The sequence below is a fragment of the Pipistrellus kuhlii genome, unplaced genomic scaffold, assembly GCF_014108245.1.
Source record: "Pipistrellus kuhlii isolate mPipKuh1 unplaced genomic scaffold, mPipKuh1.p scaffold_m20_p_9, whole genome shotgun sequence".
Lineage (NCBI taxonomy): Eukaryota > Metazoa > Chordata > Mammalia > Chiroptera > Vespertilionidae > Pipistrellus > Pipistrellus kuhlii.
This window is the reverse complement of record NW_023425595.1, coordinates 44,871,567-44,896,606: the sequence shown is the minus strand read 5'-3', so window position 1 is coordinate 44,896,606 and position 25,040 is coordinate 44,871,567. Positions and strand designations below refer to the sequence as shown.

Here is a 25,040-nt window from a genome sequence, read left to right as displayed (position 1 = left end):
GGTGACCAAGCCTGCAGGGGAGGCCAGTTAGGGGCAATCAAGCTGGCAGGGGAGCAGTTAGGGAGTGATTAGGTTGGTAGGCAAAAGTGGTTAAGGGCAGTTAGGAAGGCAGGCAGGTGAGCAGTTGGGAGCCATCAGTCCTGGATTGTGAGAGGGATGTCCAACTGCCAGTTTAGACCCTCAAGGGTCCCAGATCAGAGAAGGTTCAGGCTGGGCTGTGGGACACACCCTTCTGTGCACAAATTTTGTGCATCAGGCCTCTAGTGTGTGTGTGTGTGTGTGTGTGTGTGTGTGTGTGTGTGTGTGTCTCAATATATAGGACTTACTTAAAATAGCTTCAATAAATAAAATGCATGGTACTGATATTTTAGTTTCATGAGTTTGATAGGCTGGTCTCTCATATCACTTTAATGCTTCTACATAATAAAAATGAGCCCTATTTTGTTATTGAATGTGCTCAGTAATATTCTAGATTTAATGATAAATTATAATTTTTTTTACTTTAGATTTTTATTTTTGTCTGCAGTAGAATTCACATGATCATGAAAATAAACATTGGTCCCAGGTCTTTGGTCTAAGCAGAATGTAGGGAAAGCTTGAGATATTCAGATAATGTCCAAATGAAAAAAATAAAAACTTCTCCTACATATTGCCAAAAACCTAGTTATTCTGGAACATCTAGTTATTTGAGGTGTTTTTAAGTTTTATTTTAGTGTTTGGCACTATATAGAGGGAGCCTTTCTCTGTTGCCATAGGAAACAGTAGAAGAAACATTGAAAATGAGGGTGAGAGTGATTAGAAATGTGGTTCAGATTATACTCATTTTGCATCTGGGCTAGATTTTTTGCAGATCTGATGAGTTTTGAAAACTATTAGTTCTCTTGAATAATCATGGTAATTGCTTGAATTCCTGAAGAAACATCACCTGTCTTTGAAGGAGGTGCTTAGGAAGTTAGTCACTTTAAAACAATTTGAGATCCTTGGTTGGCAGAGATGATAAGATACAAAATAAGTCTCTCATACAATCCTTTAAATAACCCAAGTCACTAATTTTTCAGTTCCTTTTTACAAATGATGCTAGAATTCTCTATAGGCAACTTGGGGAAATTTTTTCTTCTCTGGAGTTTATACTAAATAATGACAATCTTCATAGCTATAATGAGTTTCTACTTGGAAGGATAGTCCAAATATGCATTCTCCCAGCCCACTGACTCTTCCTGATGTGGATTTTCCCCCCCTCCATCAGAGATAGAGGACTGATCACTGGGAATTTTATTATAAGATTCTGTAATTATTTAGAAGACTCTGGAGAATCGAGAGGATTGACAGAGAATTTTCTGTTCCTCACTACCTAGCCATAGAATGCTCTTGAAAATTTACTAACAGAAAAGGCCATATCCTAAATATGTACAGCCCCATTCAATATATACAACATTTGCATGATTGATATCATATGTTGATTCCTGTAGGGCTGCCTAGCACATATTACCCCCCTTTTTTTTCAGATGAGGAAATTCAGGTACTGAGAGGTTAAACAATTTACTAATACTTCCTGATAGCAGAACTGGAATCTTAACCTGAATATTTTCTCCAAAAATCGGTGCTCATGTCACTATGCATGCTGCCGATATGTGGGACATTTACTCTGTGGCTCTTAAACCTCTTCCTTCTCTCCTGTAGAACATTGAACTTGGAAATGCCTATAATTGTCTTTGTCCTATCCTGTATGAAAATTAGACACAACACTTATTTATTGGAAATATTATTCAACTTTCTTTACATTACACTTGAAGAAGGGGTATGTAGACTTTCTTTAATTTTATCTTTATAATTGCATAATGCTGAACATTTGGAAAGAAACAAAAATAATTTCTAAAACAACAAATACCACCACCCAGCTCTCAGCAATGTTCAATTTTGGGGGGTTCATACTCCCTAAAGTTTTCTTTCCATAACGTAGTTTTGCTTGTATGAGGTTTTCTCTCACCTCATGGGAGAACATGGTTCAGCGTGCTACACATAAGGTTTCGTTTCCTATACTCCAGATGAACAAATGAAAAAAAATTAATCTAAGCAAAGAAGGATCAAGAAGCTACATCAGTTGCTTCACCACATCACAAAATTCACAAAGAAGACACAGGACAGTCAGAAAGATTTTTATATTCCCTTTTGCTTTCAAGTTATTTACATCATCAAAGACTTCTCTCTCTTTCCCCAATAGCACAGACCATCAGAGCTTTCCAAACTAGTGGCACTATTAATACCTGTGCTATTTTTTTTTCTTCCAGGTTTTGAAGATCATGATCACGTGGATTCATCTAACTAAACGGTACCTGGGGACATGGTGGTCCTTTAGAGAGCGCATCTAAATTACTGGCTAATTTCTTGGTTTGCCAACTCAGCGTAGGACCTTGTTTGATTCTCTCTATCAGAACTCTCCTAAGTTTTCCCCACCATGCTGTCTTTATTAGCTTGAACTCCTTTCCTAAAATGGTCCTTCTGTTGATCTTGTCAGTGCTGCTTTTGAAAGAAGATGTCCGTGGGAGTGCACAGTCTAGCGAGAGGAGGGTGGTGGCTCATATGCCGGGTGACATCATTATTGGAGCTCTGTTTTCTGTCCACCACCAGCCCACTGTGGACAAAGTTCACGAGAGGAAGTGTGGGGCAGTCCGCGAACAGTATGGCATTCAGAGAGTGGAAGCCATGCTGCACACCCTGGAAAGGATCAACGCAGACCCTACCCTCCTGCCCAACATCACCCTGGGCTGTGAGATAAGGGATTCCTGCTGGCACTCGGCTGTGGCCCTAGAACAGAGCATTGAGTTCATAAGGGACTCCCTCATTTCCTCAGAAGAAGAAGAAGGGCTGGTGCGCTGTGTGGATGGCTCTTCCTCCTTCCGAACCAAGAAGCCCATAGTAGGGGTCATTGGGCCTGGCTCCAGTTCTGTGGCGATTCAGGTCCAGAACTTGCTCCAGCTTTTCAACATACCTCAGATTGCTTACTCGGCAACAAGCATGGATCTGAGTGACAAGACCCTGTTCAAGTACTTCATGAGGGTTGTGCCTTCAGATGCCCAGCAGGCTCGGGCCATGGTGGACATAGTGAAGAGGTACAACTGGACCTATGTGTCAGCTGTGCACACGGAAGGTAAGTGTTCTTTTCTTCCGTGAAGTATGTCTTCTTAGGCACTCAGCAGCTTCCCAGTTAAAATGTCAGGTTTTGGAAGGTGAAAATATTCTTAACTGTTTGGGATCTTTTGAGTTGCCCTATTATTTATCATTAATAAAGAAGGAACTGGGTGGCACATGTATAGAGTGACAAAAATCTAAGATAAAGGAATGGTCATGTGGCCATTTGGCAAACTGGATTTTTTTTTTTTTGATTGTGTATTTCATTATTTGCATTTCTGCTATAATACTGCTAAAGACTTTAAAGTTGTTTAGCTCTTCATTGAATATTTCGTGTTAATAACAGGAAAAACACTGACAATTGGTGAAAATTAAGAAGGGGTGGATTTTCAGCAAAAAGCATGAGAAAACATAGGAAAGTGAGATAGTAAAATAATGTGTGTGTGTGTGTGTGTGTGTGTGTGTGTGTGTGTGTGTGTCTGGGGGGGGGCAAGGATAAAGGTATGTTTTAGTTTGCTTCAAAAAAAATCAAGATTTTTCGGAACTTCCTTGTAGATTCCAAAGAGAAGAGCTTGGTCATTATGTGAGGGATGCTTATCCAATATATTCTTAAAAAAGAAACTTATCATCATGACTACAGGCTCTTACTAATTTAAACTGTTTTTGTTTTGTTTTTTAACTAAAATGTATACCAATAGTAATCCAATAAAATAAATAAATCATGATGCATCCAATGTATTATTAGATATCTATTAAAATTAATGAGGCATTCTATTGTGAGATCATAATTATCTCCACGATCATTTTAAGTGAAGACAGTGCGCAGAATTTCTATATGTATGGTATGTTATTTGAATTTATAAAAAACACTTGATTGGATATTCATAGAATTGCTCTTAGAGCAGAGCACAACTGATAATAATTACTCCTTCTGGAGAGGAAATTTAAGTGGTTAGAGGATAGGGTGGAATAAATGAAACTTATATAACTTTTACATGCAAATACTTAAAGCTATATATTGCACACACAATGTATCACAACAGAACGATTAAAAGAAAACAAGGTTTTGTTTTGTGGGGGGCAAAAACTAAGCCAAAAATATCCTATCATCAAATTTAGACAAATTTAATTATTTTGCCATTAAGCCAATAGAAATTTTGTTGCCCAATTCTGGCAAAATGTTTGGATGATACCATCAGGATTTAGGAGGAAACATATTTTGAATATGTACTTTTAAAGACTGGAAGAAATACTTTTTGGTTTATCATTTTTATGTATTGTAGTTTAGTGAAGAAGCGTTTATATTGCTGTGATTGTAATCAAGTGCACATAGGGATAATGAGGTTACATACTGTTCCTTCTTATGGTTTACCAGAGTAGGAGGAGTGTGGTAGAAAGTCTCACAAGGTAAAACTCCCCCAGCATGAGAAAAGTGCTGGAGTAACAAGATGCAACTCTGTTAGAGCTTCTAGGTGATGCCTTGCTTTCTGTTGTTGGGTCCTTTAGGAAGTCAGTTCCTACTTGAGCCTTCTTCTGGTTGGATTGGAACAATTCTCTCTAGCCCTTGAGCATTCAGTCCCTATATCCCAAATTTATTCCTGTGTCCTTATAATTATCCTTTGTTCAGTCGATATTCCTCTTCCTTCAAGAATATAGACACTCTCAAATGCTTTTACATAAGGCATTGAGATCTATGAAAAGATGTCCCATTTAAAAAACAAACACTTTTTATCCCCCAAATTGCCCATGTCAGTACCTTGTCACTCAATCCTCTTGTTAGCTATCACAAAATGTTTTTTTGGAGAACAAGTATGCTATTATAGAATTTCAGAAAAGAACAAAAGGTGACTTTGGTTTCAGCTTCAAGGTTAATCTGTTACACTTGCTTTTTCCTTGAATTATGATTTTTGTAGGCCAAAGAACTGTGCATTTACTGTGGCTTATTGTGTTATGCAGAAATTGTTCCTGGGCATTTTAGGCAAAGAGATAAATAGTATGAAAAGGAAAACAAAACAAAAAAGAAGGAAATGAATTAAGGGCAGACAACATTAGCTCTTGAACTATATGAAGGAAAGGAACACGCAATGACTCATTTTTATTACTTTTTCACTCCTTTAAATGAGTCAGTTATTAGACCCTGTCTTTGCTCTAAGAAAATGTAAGGAATTCTTTGCTTCAGTACTTTTGCAAACCTTAGTACATATGCCCATTAATGCTCAAGATCAGCGGTGCTCACCTATGAAGGGGTGGGCAGATGGACCGTTTTGGCTTTGATGACTTCCATTCATGATTCCCTTTGCTTTGTAAGTTGATAGTTCCCTTCCACTGTCCTGCCACACTAGTCTGTGTCTGCCTCAGTCAATAGAATCTGGCAGAAGTGAGTACTCCCTTCCTAGTCTCTCTGTCTTGGAGCCCTGTCCTCACCCTGTGAAGGAAAAGAGCACCCAGGTGTTCTAGATGAGACCTGGTAAGGCCACTTGACCTCAACTATGTGAGAGCACCCAACGAAGAGCAGCTCAACTCCCTTCCTTGCCCACAGCTATTTGCAGTCACACAGGAAATACCAGCTGAGTCTTAACTGGCTTGGCTCAGTGGATAGAGCATTGGCATGTGGAGTGAGGGGTCCCAGGTTTGATTCCAGTCAAGGGCATGTACCTTGATTGTGGGCACATCCCCAGTAGAGGGTGTGCAGGAAGCAGCTGGTCGATGTTTCTATCCCTTTCTTTTCTTCTCTGTAAAAAAATCAATAAAAGGTATATTTAAAAAATAAAAATAAAAAAGCCCAGTCGAAACTGTAAACATTACCCAGCTTACCATACATTTATGAGCAACAGTAAATTGCTTCAGTATAAACATATTCATCTCAATGACTTTAAATTTTAATCCTCCCCCCAAAATGGGATACGGCTACAATGTTTAAACCTTAAAAAAAATTTTTTTTAAATGTATTACTCTGCATTAATAGTCTTGATATTTAAATGTGAAAGAAAACGAATAAATGCTGTGGGCAAGAAGAGCATTTTAAAATGCTTCACTCATACTTTTGTAACTAGAGATTTGATAATTCCCGAAGCCCGAATACTTGGAATAGTCACACACTTGCATATATCCCATGCTTCCTCTTGATCTAGCTTCATTTTATTGAGAAAAGTAATGATAGATTGTATTTTATACACAAAGCCATGAGTATTGTACTTTACAGGTGACATACAGGATTTTCACAACACAATTTTTGCTGACTTGAGTTGAAACTTCACTGTACATCCCCCAGGCCTATCAGAGTGCCTAGCACATAATAAGTGCTCAAGGGTGACTTTGTGCTAGAATACTACCTAGATCACTGTTTATGAACATATAGCATGTGGATAAATAGAAGACACATAATTTTTCAGTTTTCTTTCTTTAGAAAAATGAAATGCCAAAATGCCTCCCTTGATTAATTGCAAAATGTTATTCACACCCTATTCCATTTTTTGTTTGCACTGGCTCTTGAATTTATTATTCCACCTAATGATAATGGAATGCTAATTTGTTCTAGCCAAAAAATATGCTTAGTTTAACTATTTAAAAAAATGGAAATATATATCCCCTATCATACATTTCCTGTTGTGATTGTATCAAAACAACAATTTAGGTTGAAAAGAACAAAAATGTCATTATGGACTCTACTGGGTAATTTAAAAAAATATATTTTATTTTCCTTCTCCAAGGGTTAAGTAGTGCTAAGAGTTGAGGTGAATTTTGAGATGATCATGATGATAATTCAGACACATAAACTACTGATCACTTTTAGAATGTTAACACTGGAAAAGTCTTAGATGAGCATTTAATCTAACCCTTTTATATTACAGTTGAGAAAACCAAGACAGTTGGGACAAGTAATTTGGCCTTCCTGGTACATAATTCTTTACAGACTTGGGTCTTAGAACTCAAGATTACTGTATAGAATTTTGCTTATGCATAATTGTTAAACATAATTACTGAACTTCTTTATTTTTGCCATTTTATGACATTTCCATTTTATTGCTCTCCTCCTTTCCCTTCATCTGAATGATGCCAATATGCTGAAACTCTTAATGCTCATTTTAAATAGTAGCAGTGACCAAAATGACTTGGTTTATATAAAAATTAGCTTTGAGAAATAATATTGTCCCTTTGTTCTTGACTTGTAAATTTGATGAAGTACTTCTTTGCCTGAACCATATTAAGATTTAAAGAAATTCTGAAATATTTTTCTTTGCTTTATAAACTTCCTGAAAACATTAGATCCATAAATATTTGTAAGCGTGAGTTGATTGGATAATTACATTGGTTGTCACTGACAAAACAATACATAAAAGCCAGAAGATGAAATAACTTTTGAATAGATTCTTCATTACATTAGATTAGGGGTGTCGAACTCAATCAGAGAAGGGGCCAAAATCTAAAATCCAGCCTAAATCGCGGGCCGAATGGTTTACTGAACAGTCATAAACTGTCATTGTGATGGAAACGCAGCGGAGTGCAGTGATGACAGCACGGTGCGGGCCACATTGTAAGGCCTGGCGGGACGGATTTGGCCCGCGGGCCTTGTGTTTGACACATGTGCATTAGATCATAAATCCATAATTCGGAAGATTCAGTGAAAAATCTATACTAATAATAGAGGAATATGCAAATTATCTTTTACATCATCACGTCACAACCAGATCAGCAGGCTGTGTCCCCATCCTCTGCTCAGGCAGCTGCAAGGCCAGGAGTAGGATAGGATACGATAGGAGGGGATAAAAAAGGAGAGGGAAAGGAAGGCAGGCCTGCATGCAGATAGGCAGAGAGGAGAAACAGGAATACAGAAAGGGAACAAGAAAAAGATGCAGGAATGGAAAAGGGAAGGAAATGTGGGGCTGCAGGCAGGAGGGGATGGCAACCGGGAGTGGGGGAGCAGGTGCCCTGGCAAGGGACAGGGTGAGAGCCCTGCCCAGATGCAGGAGGATGGTGATGACACCCCACCCCGTGGGCACCATTGACAGAGAAGCGCCCACTGGTCTGGGACCAAGTGGTGGATGGTCCAAGCCTTCTGGGTGGAGGCACTCCTGCTTCATGCAGCAGCAGCTCTCTGGCTTTTCGGGCCTCGACCACCCTCACTGGGCCAGCTGTCAAAAGCAGGAAATGGGAGCAGGACAGCAGCAAGGAGGCCAGGGAATGGGGGGTGACAAACACTTGGCTGGCGCTGAGTTCTGGGCTGGGGGTTAATGCTGCCCCCCCCCTCCCCCCGAACTGAAACTCTAAGAAGGGAGGGAAGAACTATATGAAGGAGTCAGTAGAGAGCAGAGTTAAAGAAGAAAAGAGGATGTGTGAGTGAACTGTAGGAGCTATAATGAAAATCAAGTATAGTTGTATACTGGGGACAGATTTTAAAAGTAGGAGTCGAAAAGAAAAAAGATAAATGATAGTGAATGATTAGGCAGGTAAGTAGATAGATATTAAAACAGTGGAAATAAAAGAAGATTGTATGGGAAAGGTAGGATGAGAGAGAAAGAAGGAAGCGAGAAATGCTTTAAGGGGAGCTGGTAGAGCTTAAATGGAGAATGGGAAGAAGGAAGAAATGGGGGAGGGAGGTCCGAGGGAGGAAGTGAAGAAAAATATTAAGGTGGGAAGGAAGGAAAAGGGAAAGGAGGGGAGGGGTAAAGATAAAAGAAAGAAGGAATGAAGGAAGAGGGAGGGATAGGAGAAAGATGGGAAGAAGAATGATGGAACAGAAGTAGGAAATAGGAGGAAAGAAAAGTTTATAAATTATCAGTCAGTAGGAAAAAGTGTTACATAAAGGAGAAAGAAAAATGGTATGAGAAGAAGCCAATAAGGAAGTCAAATACAACTGTGTGTGAAGGGGATAAGATTAAAACACAAAGTTAATAGGAGAGACCAGGCTGGCAGGGAAGGGCAGTTAGGGGGATCAGGCAGGCAGGCAGAGTGGTTAGAGCAGGCAGGCAGGTGAGCGGTTAGGAGCCAGAGCTTCCGGATTGGTGAGGGTGCAGGTCAGGCAGAGAGACCCCCCTCCCCATACTACACCAGGCACAAATTTTGTGCACTGGGCTTCTAGTGTAATAATAAAGAAGCAATTTTTCATATTTATGTCATTGCCAAACTGCATCGCCAGTATGAAGGGAAAAAGAGGTAGCCCTAAGAAGTGTGTTCAGAGGGGTACTACTTTTATCATCCAGATAGAATAGCTATGGTCTTAGCTGATAAGAGAGTTATTATTGTCTCTTTCAGGAAACAAAAATGGATTCACTGACATACCTAGCTGTGGCCAGGGCAAGATGTTCCCTATTTTCAATGTTTTCTTTGCTTGTTTTTTAATAGAAGTTGTGGCTTGGCCTCTGACTCCCCTATAAAATACTCCTGCTTGATATAACATCACATTCTGTCATTTTCCCAGGTACACTTTCTCAGGTACCATTGCTATCCATTCACTGCTGAAAATACTAGAATTTTCCCCCAAATACTTCATCCCTGGGATGGCTATATTAGAAGAAACTTTTTTGGTTTTTCAAAGGATGTCACTACACTGCTCCCATAACACACACAAATAAATACCTGGTGTGATATGCAAATATGAGCACTTTAGTTCTAATTAATCAAATGCTTCTTTCAATGTGAAGATGATCTTTGAGTGAGTATGCCTGTTAGGTGTTTGGCACCTATCTAATTTATGGTTGGGAGCAGAACAGATGGTATATTCTCCTTTAGTCTCTGTTATTCCCATCTCACAGAGATAACATTATTGTCTGAGCTTCAGAGTTTGCATATTCAGAAAGACTGTTTCTTCTATTTACTAAAGAACTGGTCTTGTGATGCAATTCCTCAGTCATCTTAACCTTATTAGCTGCTAGGTTTATAAGGTTTAGTAATGAGTAACAGATGTTGCTTCTGGTTGAGGAAAGTTGAGTAATGGGAGGGCTATGGTGCAAAGTCTTCATATTATAATATTATTCCAATGCAAAACAATTTCTGCACAGCAAACTCAACTGATTACACAGGAAGCAAGCACAGAAGAACAAACAAAGATCCACAAAACTCGAAAAAGAGGATCTTTTCACTTCCTTCTTTCTCTTTCTCTGTCTCTCTTTTTATTTGTATATTTTCCTCATCTCTTTAGTTACTAAACATTTTTACATTTCATAGGCTGCTTAATAAGTCTGATCAAGAGTAATAGTCTTGCTATACCAGCAATGTTAAGGTAGTTTGAAGAAAGATGAAGATTACATTAATGCTATCTTGGAGGTGAATAAATAGTTAAAAGAACTAATTTGACTAAAGTAAATATTGCTGACATCAGAGTTTTCCTATGTGACTTTGAGAAAGTCACTTCAACTCCTTCCTTCACCTGTCATAGGAAAGGAGCTAGAAGGGATGTTCTTGGAGGTTCCTTCTGTGCCACCCGCTATTCACATGCTTCTACAGACCACACCTGGCCTAGATGAAGCATTGGGCATCCCATTGAAAATGAGATAAATAAAGGAGTGTGGCCAAAATGATTGTGACTTGAAAACATGTCTTCAAAGAATAAGACAAGACATAGCAAGGCACTGACTACTATTTTTAGGTTTTTGGAAAATTCAGATGGAGAGGAACTGGATTCACCCTAGAAGGCCAGGGGCATGACAAAGAGCTAATTACTGAAATGCCAGAATAACAAATTGTGGTTCGACTTTAAAAAAAGGATATTTTTGCTCGTTAATGGGACTGTTCAATGAAGGAAATAATGATTGGTTTTCTGTAACTCCTGTGCACAAGCCTTAAATGGACAACCTGTTAGGGTTGCTGAAGGAGGAACACACTAGGCCAAAGGGATAAAGAATTATGAATTTGTTAGGTCATCAGGTACCCCAAATGGTCTGAGCCCCCAAATGGTGCCAGCAACCAGGGGCAGGGAGCCAGAGATTTTAAAGGATGCTAAGGCAGCTTTTTTTCTGGGTGGAGAATTCTCTGGGTGGGTCGAGAGGGGGAAAGATACTGGATTTATCAAGTAGAATGTGGACTTAGCAAGTGGAATGTGGTTTAAGGGAAAGGGAATGTCAGTTGTAAAGTGGTCTAAAGATCAGTTCTTAGGAAAGACAGTGTTGGTTCAATTATTTAATCAGACCTAACACAACTAATTGGAGGGGATATGGAAGATGAACTTAAGCCTCAATAGAGGGAGGAAAGGAATTGGGCTATTGGTCTTCTTTTGGGTAATTCCCATTATTGACAATCAAATGTCATTTAGCTGGGATTCTGTTATTCTGTAAGTTAAAACATGGTCGTACATACTATAATATTTCATGAATTTGTTAGTTGATTCATTTATTTCATAACACAGTCTGATAATGTTACATTTTATAGATTAGAGAGTAGGTATAGAAAAAGTGTTTCCCCCACAGAACTGCAGCTGGTTAGTGACAGAACAAGGATTTAGACCGAAGGCCAACTCTTTTTATTAAGTTCAAACTTCCTGTCTTTATATTGAGGTAGTTGTGACTTGAAGAATGCACACCCATAGGTTCTTTTCCCTTTCATATGAAACAAGAAAACACCATTTGTTTCCCCACAGAGAAAATCTTTCTCTAATATTTCCTGTGTCTTTTTATTTGGCTTTGAAAGCAGCACATTTCCTTGTTCCCATGGAAAGAATTAATTACAGAAAAAAAATAAATTAAGGAGGACGTATGTGGCAACAAGACCTCACAGAAGACCTATTGTGAGTCTGATGATAAGTACAGACTGTACCTTGTTGCTTTTATTCAAATCTCTATTGCAGACTCTGTACTCCATCTTCAGATGCCAATTATGGGAGGAAGCAGTATGGTACACATCTTTTAAGAGCTGGAGGACATATTGTTAAATGCTGCAGCCTTATGTATGAAAGACTTCTTTGGAATTCATCAGGACTAGGAGTTATGACATCTCATTTTGGCACATTTGCAAATACTTTAGAAAGACTTCTCAATTTAACCAAATGTTGAGGAGACTTTTTGGCAAGAGGTGTGATAGCCAGATGTGTTCATTTCGGGGGATGTTGAAACAAAAGATTGTGCTGTAATGATGCATTTCATGCATCAATATTCATACAGGTACTGTCTCACACACAGGCTTTCAAAAGAATAAGATTATCTACCCACTGGTTTTTCAAAACAATGCATAATAACCCATGAGTTATTTATAAGACCAATTTAGTGGGTTGTGACCAGCAGTCAAAATTGAGTAAAATGGAATAAAATATATTATAACTATCAGAGTGTATTACGGGATAGAAAGAGTAGGTGTTGTTTTATAAATTTTTTTTTTTTTTTTTTTTTTTTTTTTTTTTTTTTTTTTTTTTTTTTTTTTTTTTTTGTTTTTTTTATTTTTTTTTTTTTTTTTTTTTTTTTTTTTTTTTTTTTTACATATTTTAATGATTTTTTTTTGCCCCCTCCCTCCCTCCCCCATAGCCCCTCCCTCCCCATAGTTTTATGTCCATTGGTTGTACTTATATGCATGTATACAAGTCCTTCGGTTGATCTATTATCTCCCCCAGATCCTCCTCCCCTCCCCGCTGTAATTTGACAATCTGCTTGTTGCTTTACTGTCTCTATATCTATCTTTTGGTTCATCAGTTTATAATGCTCTTTATTATCCACAAATGAGTGAGGTCATGTGGTGTTTCTCTTTCATTGATTGGCTTATTTCACTCAGCATGATGTTCTCCAATTCCATCCAGGTTGCTGCAAATGATGAGAATTCCTTCTTCTTTATGGCAGCATAGTATTCCATTGTGTAGATGTACCATAGTTTTTTGATCCAATCATCTGCTGACGGGCACCTAGGCTGTTTCCAAATTCTGGCTATTGTAGATTGTGCTGCTATGAACATAGGGGTGCATATATCCTTTCTGATTGGTGTTTCTAGTTTCTTGGGATATATTCCTAGGAGTGGGATTACTGGGTCAAATGGGAGTTCCATTTTCAGTTTTTTGAGGAAACTCCACACTGTTCTCCACAGTGGTTGCACCAGTCTGCATTCCCACCAGCAGTGCACGAGGGTTCCTTTTTCTCCGCAACCTCGCCAACACTTGTCGTTTGTCGATTTGTTGATGTTGGCCATTCTGACAGGTGTGTGATGGTACCGCATTGTTGTTTTGATTTGCATCTCTCGTATAATTAGTGACTTTGAGCATGTTTTCATGTGCCTTTTGGCCTTCCTTCTGTCTTCTTTTGAAAATATTCTATTTAGGTCCCTTGCCCATTTCTTAATTGGATCATTCATCTTCCTTTTATTTAGTTGTATCAGCTGTCTGTAGATGTTAGAGATTAAACCTTTATCAGTGGTGTTATTTGCAAATATGTTCTCCCACACCGTGGGCTTTCTTGTTGTTTTGTTGATGGTTTCTTTTGCTGTAAAAAAGCTTTTTATTTTGATGTAGTCCCATTTGTTTATTTTCTCTTTAGCTTCCATTGCCCTAGGGGCAGTATCAGTGAAGAAGTTCTTTTGGCATACGTCTGAGATTTTGCTGCCTGAAGATGCTTCTAGTATTTTTATGGTTTCCCGTCTGATGTTTAAGTCCTGTATCCATTTTGAGTTTATTTTTGTGTATGGTGTAAGTTGGTGATCTAGTTTCATTCTTTTGCATGTGTCTACCCAATTTTCCCAACACCATTTATTGAAGAAACTGTCTTGACTCCATTGTATATTCTTTCCTCCTTTGTCAAATATTAATTGAGCATATTGATTTGGGTTGATATCTGGGTTCTCGATTCTATTCCATTGATCTATATGTCTGTTCTTGTGCCAGTACCAGGCTGTTTTGAGAACAGTGGCTTTGTAATACAGTTTGAAGTCCGGTATTGAGATCCCTCCTACTTTACCCTTCTTTCTCAGGATTGCTGTGGCTATTCGGGGTCTTTTATTGTTCCAAATGAACTGTTGGAGAGTTCTTTCTAGGTCAGTGAAATATGCCCTTGGTATTTTAATGGGGAGTGCATTGAACCTATAGATTGCTTTAGGAAGTATGGACATTTTGATGATGTTGATTCTACCAATCCATGAACATGGTATGTTCTTCCATCTCCTTACATCATCCTCTATCTCTTTTTTCAGTGTCGTGTAATTTTCTGCATATAGATCCTTTACTTCCTTAGTTAAATTTATTCCTAGGTATCTTAATTTTTTTGGTGCGATGGTAAATGGAATTGCTTTTTTAGTCTCTGTTTCTGTAGTTTCACTGTTGGTGTATAGAAATGCCATGGATTTCTTGGCGTTAATTTTGTATCCTGCTACATTGCCAAATTCATTTATTAAGTCAATTAGTTTCTTAATGGAGTCTTTTGGGTTCTTTATGTACAATATCATATCATCTGCAAATAAGGATAACTTTACTTCTTCTTTTCCAATTTGGATGCCTTTTATTTCGTCCTCTTGTCTAATTGCAATGGCTAGTACTTCCAGTACTATGTCAAACAGGAGTGGCGAAAGTGGGCATCCCTGTCTTGTTCCTGTTCTTAGAGGGAATGGTTTTAGTTTTTGCCCATTGAGTATAATGTTGGCTGTGGGTTTATCATATATAGCTTTTATTATGTTGAGGTATGATCCTTGTACTCCCACTTTGTTAAGAGTTTTTATCAGGAAAGGGTGTTGGATTTTATCGAATGCTTTTTCTGCATCAATTGATATGACTATATGATTTTTATCTTTCAATTTGTTTATGTGATGTATCACGTTTATTGATTTGCGGATATTGTACCATCCTTGCATTCCTGGAATAAATCCTACTTGGTCATGGTGTATGATCTTTGTGATGCTCTGCTGGAGCCGATCTGCTAGGATTTTGTTGAGGATTTTGGCATCTATGTTCATGAGGGATATTGGCCTGTAATTCTCTTTCATTGAGTTGTCTTTATCTGGTTTTGGTATTAGGGTGATGCTGGCTTCATAGAAGGAGTTTGGAAGTGTTCCTTCCTCTTGAATTTTTTGGAAAAGTCTGAGGAGGATAGGTTTTAGTTCTTCCTTGAATGTTTGGTAAAACTCTCCTGTGAAGCCATCTGGCCCTGGGCTTTTGTTTGCTGGAAGCTTTCTGATGACTGTTTCAATTTCTTCCCAAGTCACTGGTCTATTGAGATTTTTAGATTCTTCCTGATCGAGTTTTGGAAGTTTGTATTTTTCTAGGAATATGTCCATTTCCTCCAGGTTGTTCAGTTTGTTGGAATAGAGTTGTTCGTAGTATTTTGTAACAATCCGTTGTATTTCGTTGGGGTCTGTTGTTATTTCACCTCTTTCATTTCTGATTTTGTTTATTTGGGTCCTCTCTCTTTGTTTCTTAGTTAGCCTGGCTAGAGGTTCATCTATCTTGTTTATTCTTTCAAAGAACCAGCTCTTGGTTTTGTTGATCTTATGTATTGTTTTTTTGGTCTCTATGTCGTTTATCTGTGCTCTGATTTTTGTTATTTCCTTCCTTCTGCTTACACTGGGCTTTTCTTGTTGCTCCTTTTCTAACTCTTTGAGTTGTAGAGTTAGATCATCTGTTACCCCTTTTTCTAGTTTTTTGCAATAGGCTTGTAAGGATATGAACTTCCCTCTCAAGACTGCTTTTGCTGTGTCCCATAGATTTTGGATTGTTGTGTTTTCATTGTCATTTGTTTCCAGGATGTTTTTAATTTCTTCCTTGATTTCTCTGGTAACCCAGTCCTTGTTTAATAGCGTGCTGTTTAGTCTCCATGTGTTTGATTTCTTTGGATTATTTTTATTGTAGTTAATTTCCAGTTTTATGCCATTGTGGTCTGAGAAGATACTTGATATGATTTCTATCTTCTTGAATTTGAAGAGACTTTGCCTATGACCCAAAATGTGGTCTATCTTTGAGAATGTCCCATGTGCACTTGAGAAGAATGTATATTCTGTGGCTTTGGGGTGGAGTGTTCTGAAGATGTCAATTAATTCCATCTGGTCTAGTGAGTCACTTAGGATCGATATTTCTTTGCTGTTTTTTTGTTTAGATGATTTGTCGAAGGGTGACAGTGGGGTATTAAAATCTCCTACTATGATTGTATTGCTATTAATCTCTCTCTTAATGTCCTCCAGCAGTTTTTTTATGTATTTGGTTGCTCCTGTATTGGGTGCATATATATTTACCAGGGTTATTTCTTCTTGTTGGATTGTTCCCTTTAGTATTATGAAATGGCCTTCATTATCTCTTATTATGTCCTTCACTCTGAGATCTAATTTGTCAGATATAAGTATTGCTACCCCAGCTTTTTTTTCATTTCCATTTGCCTGGAAAACTTTTTTCCATCCCTTCACCCTCAGTCTGTGTGCATCTTTTTTTCTGAGGTGGGTTTCTTGTAGACAACAGATGTATGGGTCTTGTTTTCTTATCCAATCTGTTACCCTATGTCTTTTGATTGGAGCATTTAATCCATTTACATTTAAGGTTATTATTGATAGGTACACATTTGACGCCATTTTTATTCTATACCCGTGTTCCTTCTTCACTTCCTATTTCTTTATTTTTACAGTAGACCCTTTAGCATTTCTTGCATTACTGGTTTGGTGGAGATAAATTCCTTCAGTCTTTTTTTGTCTGTGAAGCTCCTGATTTCCCCTTCAATTTTGATTGATAGCCTTGCTGGGTACAGTATTCTTGGATTCAGACCCTTCCTTTGCATGACTTTGTATATTTCATCCCATTCCCTTCTGGCCTGGTAAGTTTCTGTTGAGAAATCAGTTGCTAGTCTGATGGGGGTTCCTTTGTATGTAACTTTCTGTCTCTCTCTGGCTGCTTTTAAGATTCTTACTTTGTCATTGTTGTTTGCCAATTTGATTATAATGTGCCTTGGAGTCTGTCTTCTGGGATTCATTTTGCTTGGGACTCTGCGAGCATCTTGGATTTGTGTGGGTTTTTTCTTCTCTATTTCAGGAAAGTTTTCTGTCATTATTTCTTGAAATACTTTTTCCATGTCTACCTCAGTTTCCTTTCCTTCTGGAACCCCTATTATTCGAATATTATTTTGTTTTGTAATGTCCCAAAGCTCCCGTAGGCTCTCCTCCTGCTTTTTAATCTTTTTTTCTAGAAGCTGCTCTACTTGGGTATTTTTTTCCATCTTATCTTCTAGCTCACTGATGCGGTCCTCTGCTTCCTCTAGTCTACTCTTGATGCTTTCTATTGAGTTCTTCATGGTAGCGATGTCATTTTTTATTTCTTCTTGGTTCTTCTTCAATTCCTCATGGTTCTTCCTCATTTCTTCTTGGTTATTGTCAAATTTCTCTTCCATTCTTTTTAGCCAGCCTATGATCATTATTCTGAATTCTTGCTCTGGTAGGCTGCTTACCTCGGGCTCGTTTACTTCCTTTTCTGGTGATGCCTGCTTTTCTTTCATGTGCGGACTATGTTTTTGTCTCCCCATGGCCTCTCTTCTCAGGATGTCTGGTTATGTGGTGTTCCTTCTCCTGCGTTGATTTAAAATTTGAAAATACAAACACTACCTGGTACAACACAAGAGGCACTTAACAGGAATGTACTTACAATATTAATAACCTTTAGTAAAGGTGACCACTAGAGAAAGGCAACTTAGGGGATAGGAGAGAAGGAAGAAAGGTAAAAATAAAATAAAGAAAAATTTTAAAAAGTAAAAATTAAAATTAAAAAAAATTAAGTAAATAAAATAAAAAAAGAGGGATAAAGAGATATAAAAAGAGGAAAAAAAGTAATGACAAAATAAAGTTGGAAAACAGGGAAAAAAAGAAAGGAGAGGAAAGAGAAAGAGAGAGAAGAAGCAAACTACAAGAGAAATGGGAAACAAACTATATATATGTGGAGAAAACTGCCATAGAACAACCACTGAACCCAGCTAATGCCAGTAACAATACTTGGAGATTAATACAAACTACAATATCCCCTATTATTAAGTAAGGCTATGATATACAGAAGTAAAAGATACAAACAAAAACAGAGTATTTTTTAAAAAAAAATACAAAGCAACAATAACAACACAGTAATAATCATAACAATTTCACTAACAAGCCTAAAAATTCACAATAATCAACCTTCACACAAACAATGCGAAAAGGATAGAGGGGAGAACAGTTTTTCTTTCTTTTTTTTTTTTTTTTTTTTTTTAACTAGTTAATATAGTGCAGAGATTGGTATTTATACACTTGGATCAGGGGTTGGAACATAGGTCTATAAGTATAGTGAGAGTTTTAGCAGGGGGTATACAGAAAGAATGGAGGAAAAACTAAAGCCGGAAAGGGATAGGATAAACCGTAGACTAAAAGGGTAAAGTTTAGCAAGAGAGTGATGGTGTAAAGGTCGAGTTGAGATAGGGTTGAATGATGCTATAGTAGAGATTAAAATAGAATGAAGGTTACTCCCAAGGTAAAATAAAGAAAAACAATAAAATGGTACTGAAGAGGGAAAAAAAAAAAAAAAATTGCAAAATAGCAGTAGTAATAGTGATGATAGAGATTGAAAAATGTAATAATTAAAAAGGTAAAATCAAGTAAGGAAAAAAAAATCTTTTCTTAAGTAAAAGATATAAAAAATGAAGATTAAATAGAAGAGGTAAAAAATGAAAATAAAATAATAGTAAAATTAGCATAAAAATGTCCAGTAGTGGTCATTCACTTCCTCTGTTAATGTATTTGGCACTCCTGATTCTCGGCCCAAAAAGTCTTGCAGTTCCCAGCATTCCACTGCACCTCAGATTTGTAAGGTAATCCTTAATTTTAAGTAGACTATATCTTAGTTATTTGTGTCCATTTATTTTTGATTAATTAAAAGATAAAAGAAAAGAAAAGAGAAGGAAAAAAAAAAAAAAAAAAAAAAAAAAGGGGGGGGGGCAGTTTGTAATTCAGCTCTTAGGTGTCAGTGTTACTGGTTTGACCTCCCAGTCTTTTTGGTTGCTCTGGTCTTCTTTCTCTATGGCTCTAGCTGGCAGGGTGCCAGCTGGCTCCCAGACTATCTCTTCTGGTACAGATCCCTTGTTTCCAGGAAGGCAATTTCCCCCTGCAATTTCCCCGGATATGTCCAACTGGGCAGTCCTTCCCTAGTATTCAGAAGCAAGGGGGTGAAGGGGATCAGGCACCAGGTGTCCAGATGTTCCGCCCTTGGCGAAACAGCCGAGATTCTTAACGCTCTGTCCAGTGACCTGTGGCGTTTTAAAAAAGTCCCGCTTCTGGGGAGGATTACGTCAAACCCAGCACTAGGTGTCGCTGCAGCCTTCTTTGGGTGCCGCTCGGCGGCCGGTAGTGCGCGCTCCCGGCTACCCTGAGGGAGGGGTTGGAGCTCCCCGGCTACCGTAGCCGCCTGGGCCGCGGGACCCCGGTCCCCTAGGCTGTCCCCGCAAACTCTGACCTTTCCGTGGGTGACCGAAGAACTCCCTGGATTCCACGCGCCCGTGCCGATTCGGGCTTCTCAGCTGCTTGATGGACCTCCCCGCTGTGTGTTTTTCCAGGCCTCAGGGATGCTCCTCCTTTCCTGGTAAGATGGCGCTGCCTTCTCTCCGCGAGAGCTCGCTGGGAGAGCCGCTGCAGCCGCGGCAGTGCTGGCCTCTTGGTCAGGAAATCTTGTCCAACGGACCTTTCCTTACCTTCCTAGAGAATTCCGAAGCCCCTTAGCTGCCAATCAACATTCCCTGAGCGACTCAGACGCTGTTTCTATCTGTTCTCTGTTTTATAAATTTTTATTGTAGTTGCACATAGCCAGCTATCTGTCCTATATAATAAAAGGCTAATATGCAAATCAACTGAACTGCAAAACTACCCGTTGCTAAGTCATGCACTGAAGACCAGGAGATAGACACTCAACACAGGAGCTGCTCCCTGGTGGTCAGTGTGCTTCCACAGGGGGAGACCCACTCAGCCAGAAGCAGGGCTTATGGCAGTGGGACATCCCCTGAGGGCTTCTGAACTGCAAGAAGGCACAGGCTGGGCTGAGGGGGCCCCCCCCTCCCCCAGTACACAAATTTCATGCACCAGGCCTCTAGTGGGTTATAATTTAAAATGTATTTCTTACTATGTCTTACAGGAAAAAAAATGCTTAAAAGCAACTTACTCTAATTTTCTCTTTAACGTTGTTAATATTTAATTTAATTTATTTTTTATTTTTGCTAGAGAAATGAAATCCACATATAGAAGTTCATTCTTCTGTTACAATGTCATTTGGTTTGTCTTTCCTTCATGGGTGGGTTTTAAGTCTTATTATTAAAAACAAATAAGAATTCCAAAGTACTATGATAGGAAATGGTAAAGACTTTGAAAAAAATATAAATAATTAACCTATTATTGATAAATTGCATAAACATCAATATGGGACAATGGCAAGGACACTAGACCAGGATGTTAGAGATAAGTTCCTCATCTAGTTATTAACAGAGATCCAAATAAGCCTGGGAACACTTTATTTTTTACTATCCCAATATAGCACATTAAAAATAAATGTAAAAGTACATTAATTATAATTTGGTATTAAAATTTTACATATTAAAGAATTAACATGTCTCACTACTCACAACAAACACAAAATACAATGTGATATATTTATGCTATTCACATGACAGTTTCTGGTTAAATAAAACCAAACATAGTTTGATATCATTATGATATACTGTGTAATAAGGTAGTTTTAATATAAATTGACAATCTTCTTTCAGTTTTCTCCTTGTTTCCCAATAATTACATGAACAATGTCATTTGTTGTATAGTTATGTCTAAATTTGAGGTCTTTTGAAAACTGTGAAGATCAGGCCAAATACCAATCGTGAGATAAAGTGAGGTCAGATATGAGAGAGCACTTTTAGAAGTAAAAATAATTCCATGAAATGAATAAGCTACAGTAGAGCTGTGACCTTAAATTCACAGTTTGTTGCAAAGATATCTCAGGAATCTAAGTTTTCTATCTCTTTGGAATAATTTTATTTAAGTAGTAGTAGTATGGACACAGGCAGGTTTGAGTGCAAATCCTGATGATATTCTTGCTACTGGAAATACTTTGGACAAGTAACTTAATTTAGTTTCCTCATTCTCAAGTTGAGAGAATAATACCTGCCCCATAAGATTGTTGTGAAAAGTAAATATAAAGCACGTAGCACCAAGCTTGGCATACAGCAAGTGCTCAACAAGAACCTTCTAGATTAGCCTGCCAAGAACTTGCCTGGCCTTATATGATATATAAAGAAAAACATTGTAAATAATATTATACTCTGTCTTTGCTTAATTAAAAGTTATTAAATGAGGGGAAGAATTAGTCAGGGAAATGACTGGTAAAAGTGAGTTTTAGATTCTTACCAATTTTTCTTTCAGAAGCTAGGTTTACAGTCATCCTATATAATAATCCTTTATAATAGTAGGCTAATATGCAAAATGCCCGAACAGCTGAATGACCAGTTGTTATGACACACACTGACTATCAGGGGGCAGACACTCAACACAGGAGCTGCCCCCTGGTGATCAGTGTGCCAGAAGCCAGGCTCATGCCTGGCAAGAGCAGCAGCAGTGGTGGGAGCCTCTTCTGCCTCCACGGCAGCACTAAGGATGTCCAACTGCCCGCTTAGGCCTGCTCCCCACCAATCGAACATCCCCTAAGGGCTTTTGGACTGTGAGAGGGCACAGGCCAGGCTGATGGACACCCTGGAGTGCATGAATTTCGTGCACTGGGCCTCTAGTATAATATAACTCAGTGTGCTAGTGCTTCAGCACAGTTATACGTGGATCCCACAAATTTTCAAATTGCAGATGAATTATGGTGTAGTAAAATGAACAAAGTCTAGAAAGTTCCAGAGCTAGGGTCTGTGTGTGTTTGTGTGTGTAGCGAGTGGAAACTGGAGCTAGAAATGTAGTTACTTTTATAATAAGCATCTTTTATATAAAAAAGCCAGCAAAATGAATAACTTCTTTGTAAATTTCAAATTGAACATGCTAACCTTCGCTGGTCAGTAACTGCAACTTGTTAATGAAGCTGGATTGTAGTACATTGAGACATTCATAGGCCTGAATATAAAATGAAAGAAAATAACATGAACATTAGAAAATAAAACATTGCATTGAAAACTAACTGATGCTTTCTTAAAATTGTTATAGATAAAATAAAAACAATGACAGTAATAAGAATTTCTTAAATCAAGTATTTACTGTGATATCAGAAATTGTCAGTTTTTTTCTGTTCTATAAAGTCATATTAAAATACATTTTTGGCCGAAGTTGGTTTGGCTCAGTGGTAGAGCATTGGTCTGCGGACTGAGGGGTCCCGGGTTTGATTCCGGTCGGGGGCATGTATGTTGGTTGCGGGCACATCCCCAGTGGGGGATGTGCAAGAGGCAGCTGGTCGATGTTTCTCTCTCATTGACGTTTCTAGCTCTCTATCTCGCTCCCTTCCTCTCTGTAAAAAAATCAATAAAAAAAAATATATATATATGAAATATATTTTTGGCCGAAACCGGTTTGGCTCAGTGGATAGAGCGTCAGTCTGTGGACTGAAAGGTCCCAGGTTCAATTCCGGTCAAGGACATGTACACTGGTTGTGGGCACATCCCCAGTGGCGGGTGTGCCGGAGGCGTCTAGTCAATGTTTCTCTCTCATCAATGTTTCTAGCTTTCTATCCCTCTCCTTTCCTCTCTGTAAAAAATAAAATTATATATATATATATATATATATATATATGTTTGTGCTATTATCAGTATATACTTGTTAATATTATCTGAAAGACAGTCTTACACACAGCTAAAATAAAAAGTAAATATAATATAAAGAAAAAATAATATGTCTATGTTCCTTTTATCCAAGACTCTAAGAATAGAACTATTTGTATTTTTTTTAAAATAGATTTTATTGATTTTTTTACAGAGAGGAAGGGAGAGGGATAGAGAGTTAGAAACATCGATGAGACAGAATCATTGACCAGCTGCCTCCTGCACACCCCCCACTGCGGACGTGCCCACAACCAATGTACATGCCCTTGACTGGAATCGAACCTGGGACCTTTCAGTTCACAGACCGAGGCTCTATCTACTGAGCCAAACCAGTTTTGGCGAACTATTTGTATCTTTAATAATTCAAAAATGTTCATATTTTTTTGGTTTCAGAAGCCATATATCTGTTTTGCATGAGATTTCAGTTAGGATTCCAAGCCTTGAGTGTTCCTCTCTAATGAGAGTAGAGAGTCATTAATTCTTTAAGGATGTATTATTGCATTGTCATATGATAGATTTTTATTCTTTAGATAAACTGAATATTAAAGTTAAGTAAGACATATTTAAACATCCTCTGAGTTTAATTTCAACTTGATGGAATTTGAAAAAATTTAAATTACAAATGAAGCTGACACTTAATATGTTTTATTAAAGTAAACAGAGAAAACACAGTAAAACTGTGTTAAGACACTAAAAAAATAACACTCAATCTGGTTATTTTATTTGTAATCAAACTTAATTTGATTGCTTTTAATTCCCAAATTAGTACACTCATCTCTCATTTACAAACATAATTAGTTCTCCTTTTTTGTTCAGAGGAATTAAAATTACATAAAGCATTGATTTCAACTATATTTAATGTTAAAACTTAAGTTTTATTAAGTAATATACACTGAAGAATTAAGCTTGCAATAATAATTATTTGGATTCATACACACACACACACACACACACACACACACACACACACACAAAATGCAATAAAAAATCAAAATTAGTTGAGTTTGATGGTACTTTTATTTGACAACTTGTATGAAGTTACAAAGATAACTCAAAACTTATGGAAACATTTTTAATGATTTGAGAGAATTTTTCTGCATAAAATAAATAATACATTTTTTACAAAGTTCAATCTATTTCAGTAGTTACATATAGTATGTAAAAGCCCACCTCACTGAGTGTGAGGTCTATGTGCTATTACAACAAGTGAATTAATTATTCATTAATTTGAAAATACTCCCTGTGAATATATTCTGTACTAGCCTCTGTGGTACATGCACTTGTCAGTCCATCTTTTCACAGAATATACCAAACCATGCCTCATATTAATATCGAGTTTACTCTCATAGAAAGAATACAGTATTGTGGAAGAAGAAACTCATAAAATAAGACAGTATGACAAGGGATAACTATATTAAGAAACTAGATTGGAAGAAAGAAGTCTTTATCCTATCTAATAAAAGAGAAACATGCAAATTGACTGTATCTCTGCTACACGCACAAGCCATGCCGACCAGCTAATCAGGAGTGAGTATGCAAATTAACACAACAGAAATGGTGGCAGCCATGAAGCTGTAGAAAGCAGGAGGCTTGAGTTGCCCAAGGCAATGGAGAAAGCCAAGCTTCCCACACATCCTGGCCAGTCCTGGCCTCTGCTAAAGGCTATAAAGTTTCAATTATAGAAGATAAATAAATTCCAACAAAAATGGTGACAGCCACAGAGCTGGGGCCAGCTGGAGACTTGGGTTGCCATGGTGATGGAGGAAGCCAAGTTTCCTGTCCACCCTGGCCAGCCCTGGCCTCTGTACAAGGCTACAAAGTTTCACTTATAGAAGATAAATAAATCCCAGATACCATGGCCTTCCCTTGGGTTTCCGGGGTGCACGGCCAGCCTGCAAACCACCACAGGCCCCTCACCCAGGCTGCCCCATGTCCCAAAGTAACCCCCACCCTCATCTGGGACACCCTTCAGGGCAAATCAGCCAGGCCCCACCCATGTGCTAGGCCTCTATCCTATCTAATAAAAGAGTAATATACAAATTGACCATCACTCCAAAAGACAAGATGGCTGCCTCCATGTGGACACAGATGACTGCCACAAGATGGTTAGCAGGGGAGGGCAGTTGGGAAAGACCAGGCCTAAAAGGGAGAGCGGTTTTGGGTGATCAGGCCAACAGGGGAGGGCAGTTGGGTGGGACCAGGCCTGCAAGGGAGGGCAGTTGGGGGCAATCAAGCCTT

At 38.2% G+C, this 25,040-nt stretch overlaps 1 protein-coding gene across 3 annotated transcripts in view; it reads left to right on the top strand.

Moving 5' to 3' along the window:
• The window catches only part of GRM5 (glutamate metabotropic receptor 5), a 405,881-nt gene that overhangs the window by 16,707 nt on the left and 364,134 nt on the right, over nt 1-25,040 (top strand). For all 3 annotated transcript variants that reach the window (XM_045577600.1, XM_036427172.2, XM_045577599.1), the window contains exon 2: nt 2,289-3,148. In XM_045577600.1, the coding sequence (XP_045433556.1) occupies nt 2,491-3,148 (658 nt within the window). In that variant the 5' untranslated portion in view covers nt 2,289-2,490. The remainder of the gene's footprint in view (nt 1-2,288; nt 3,149-25,040) is intronic.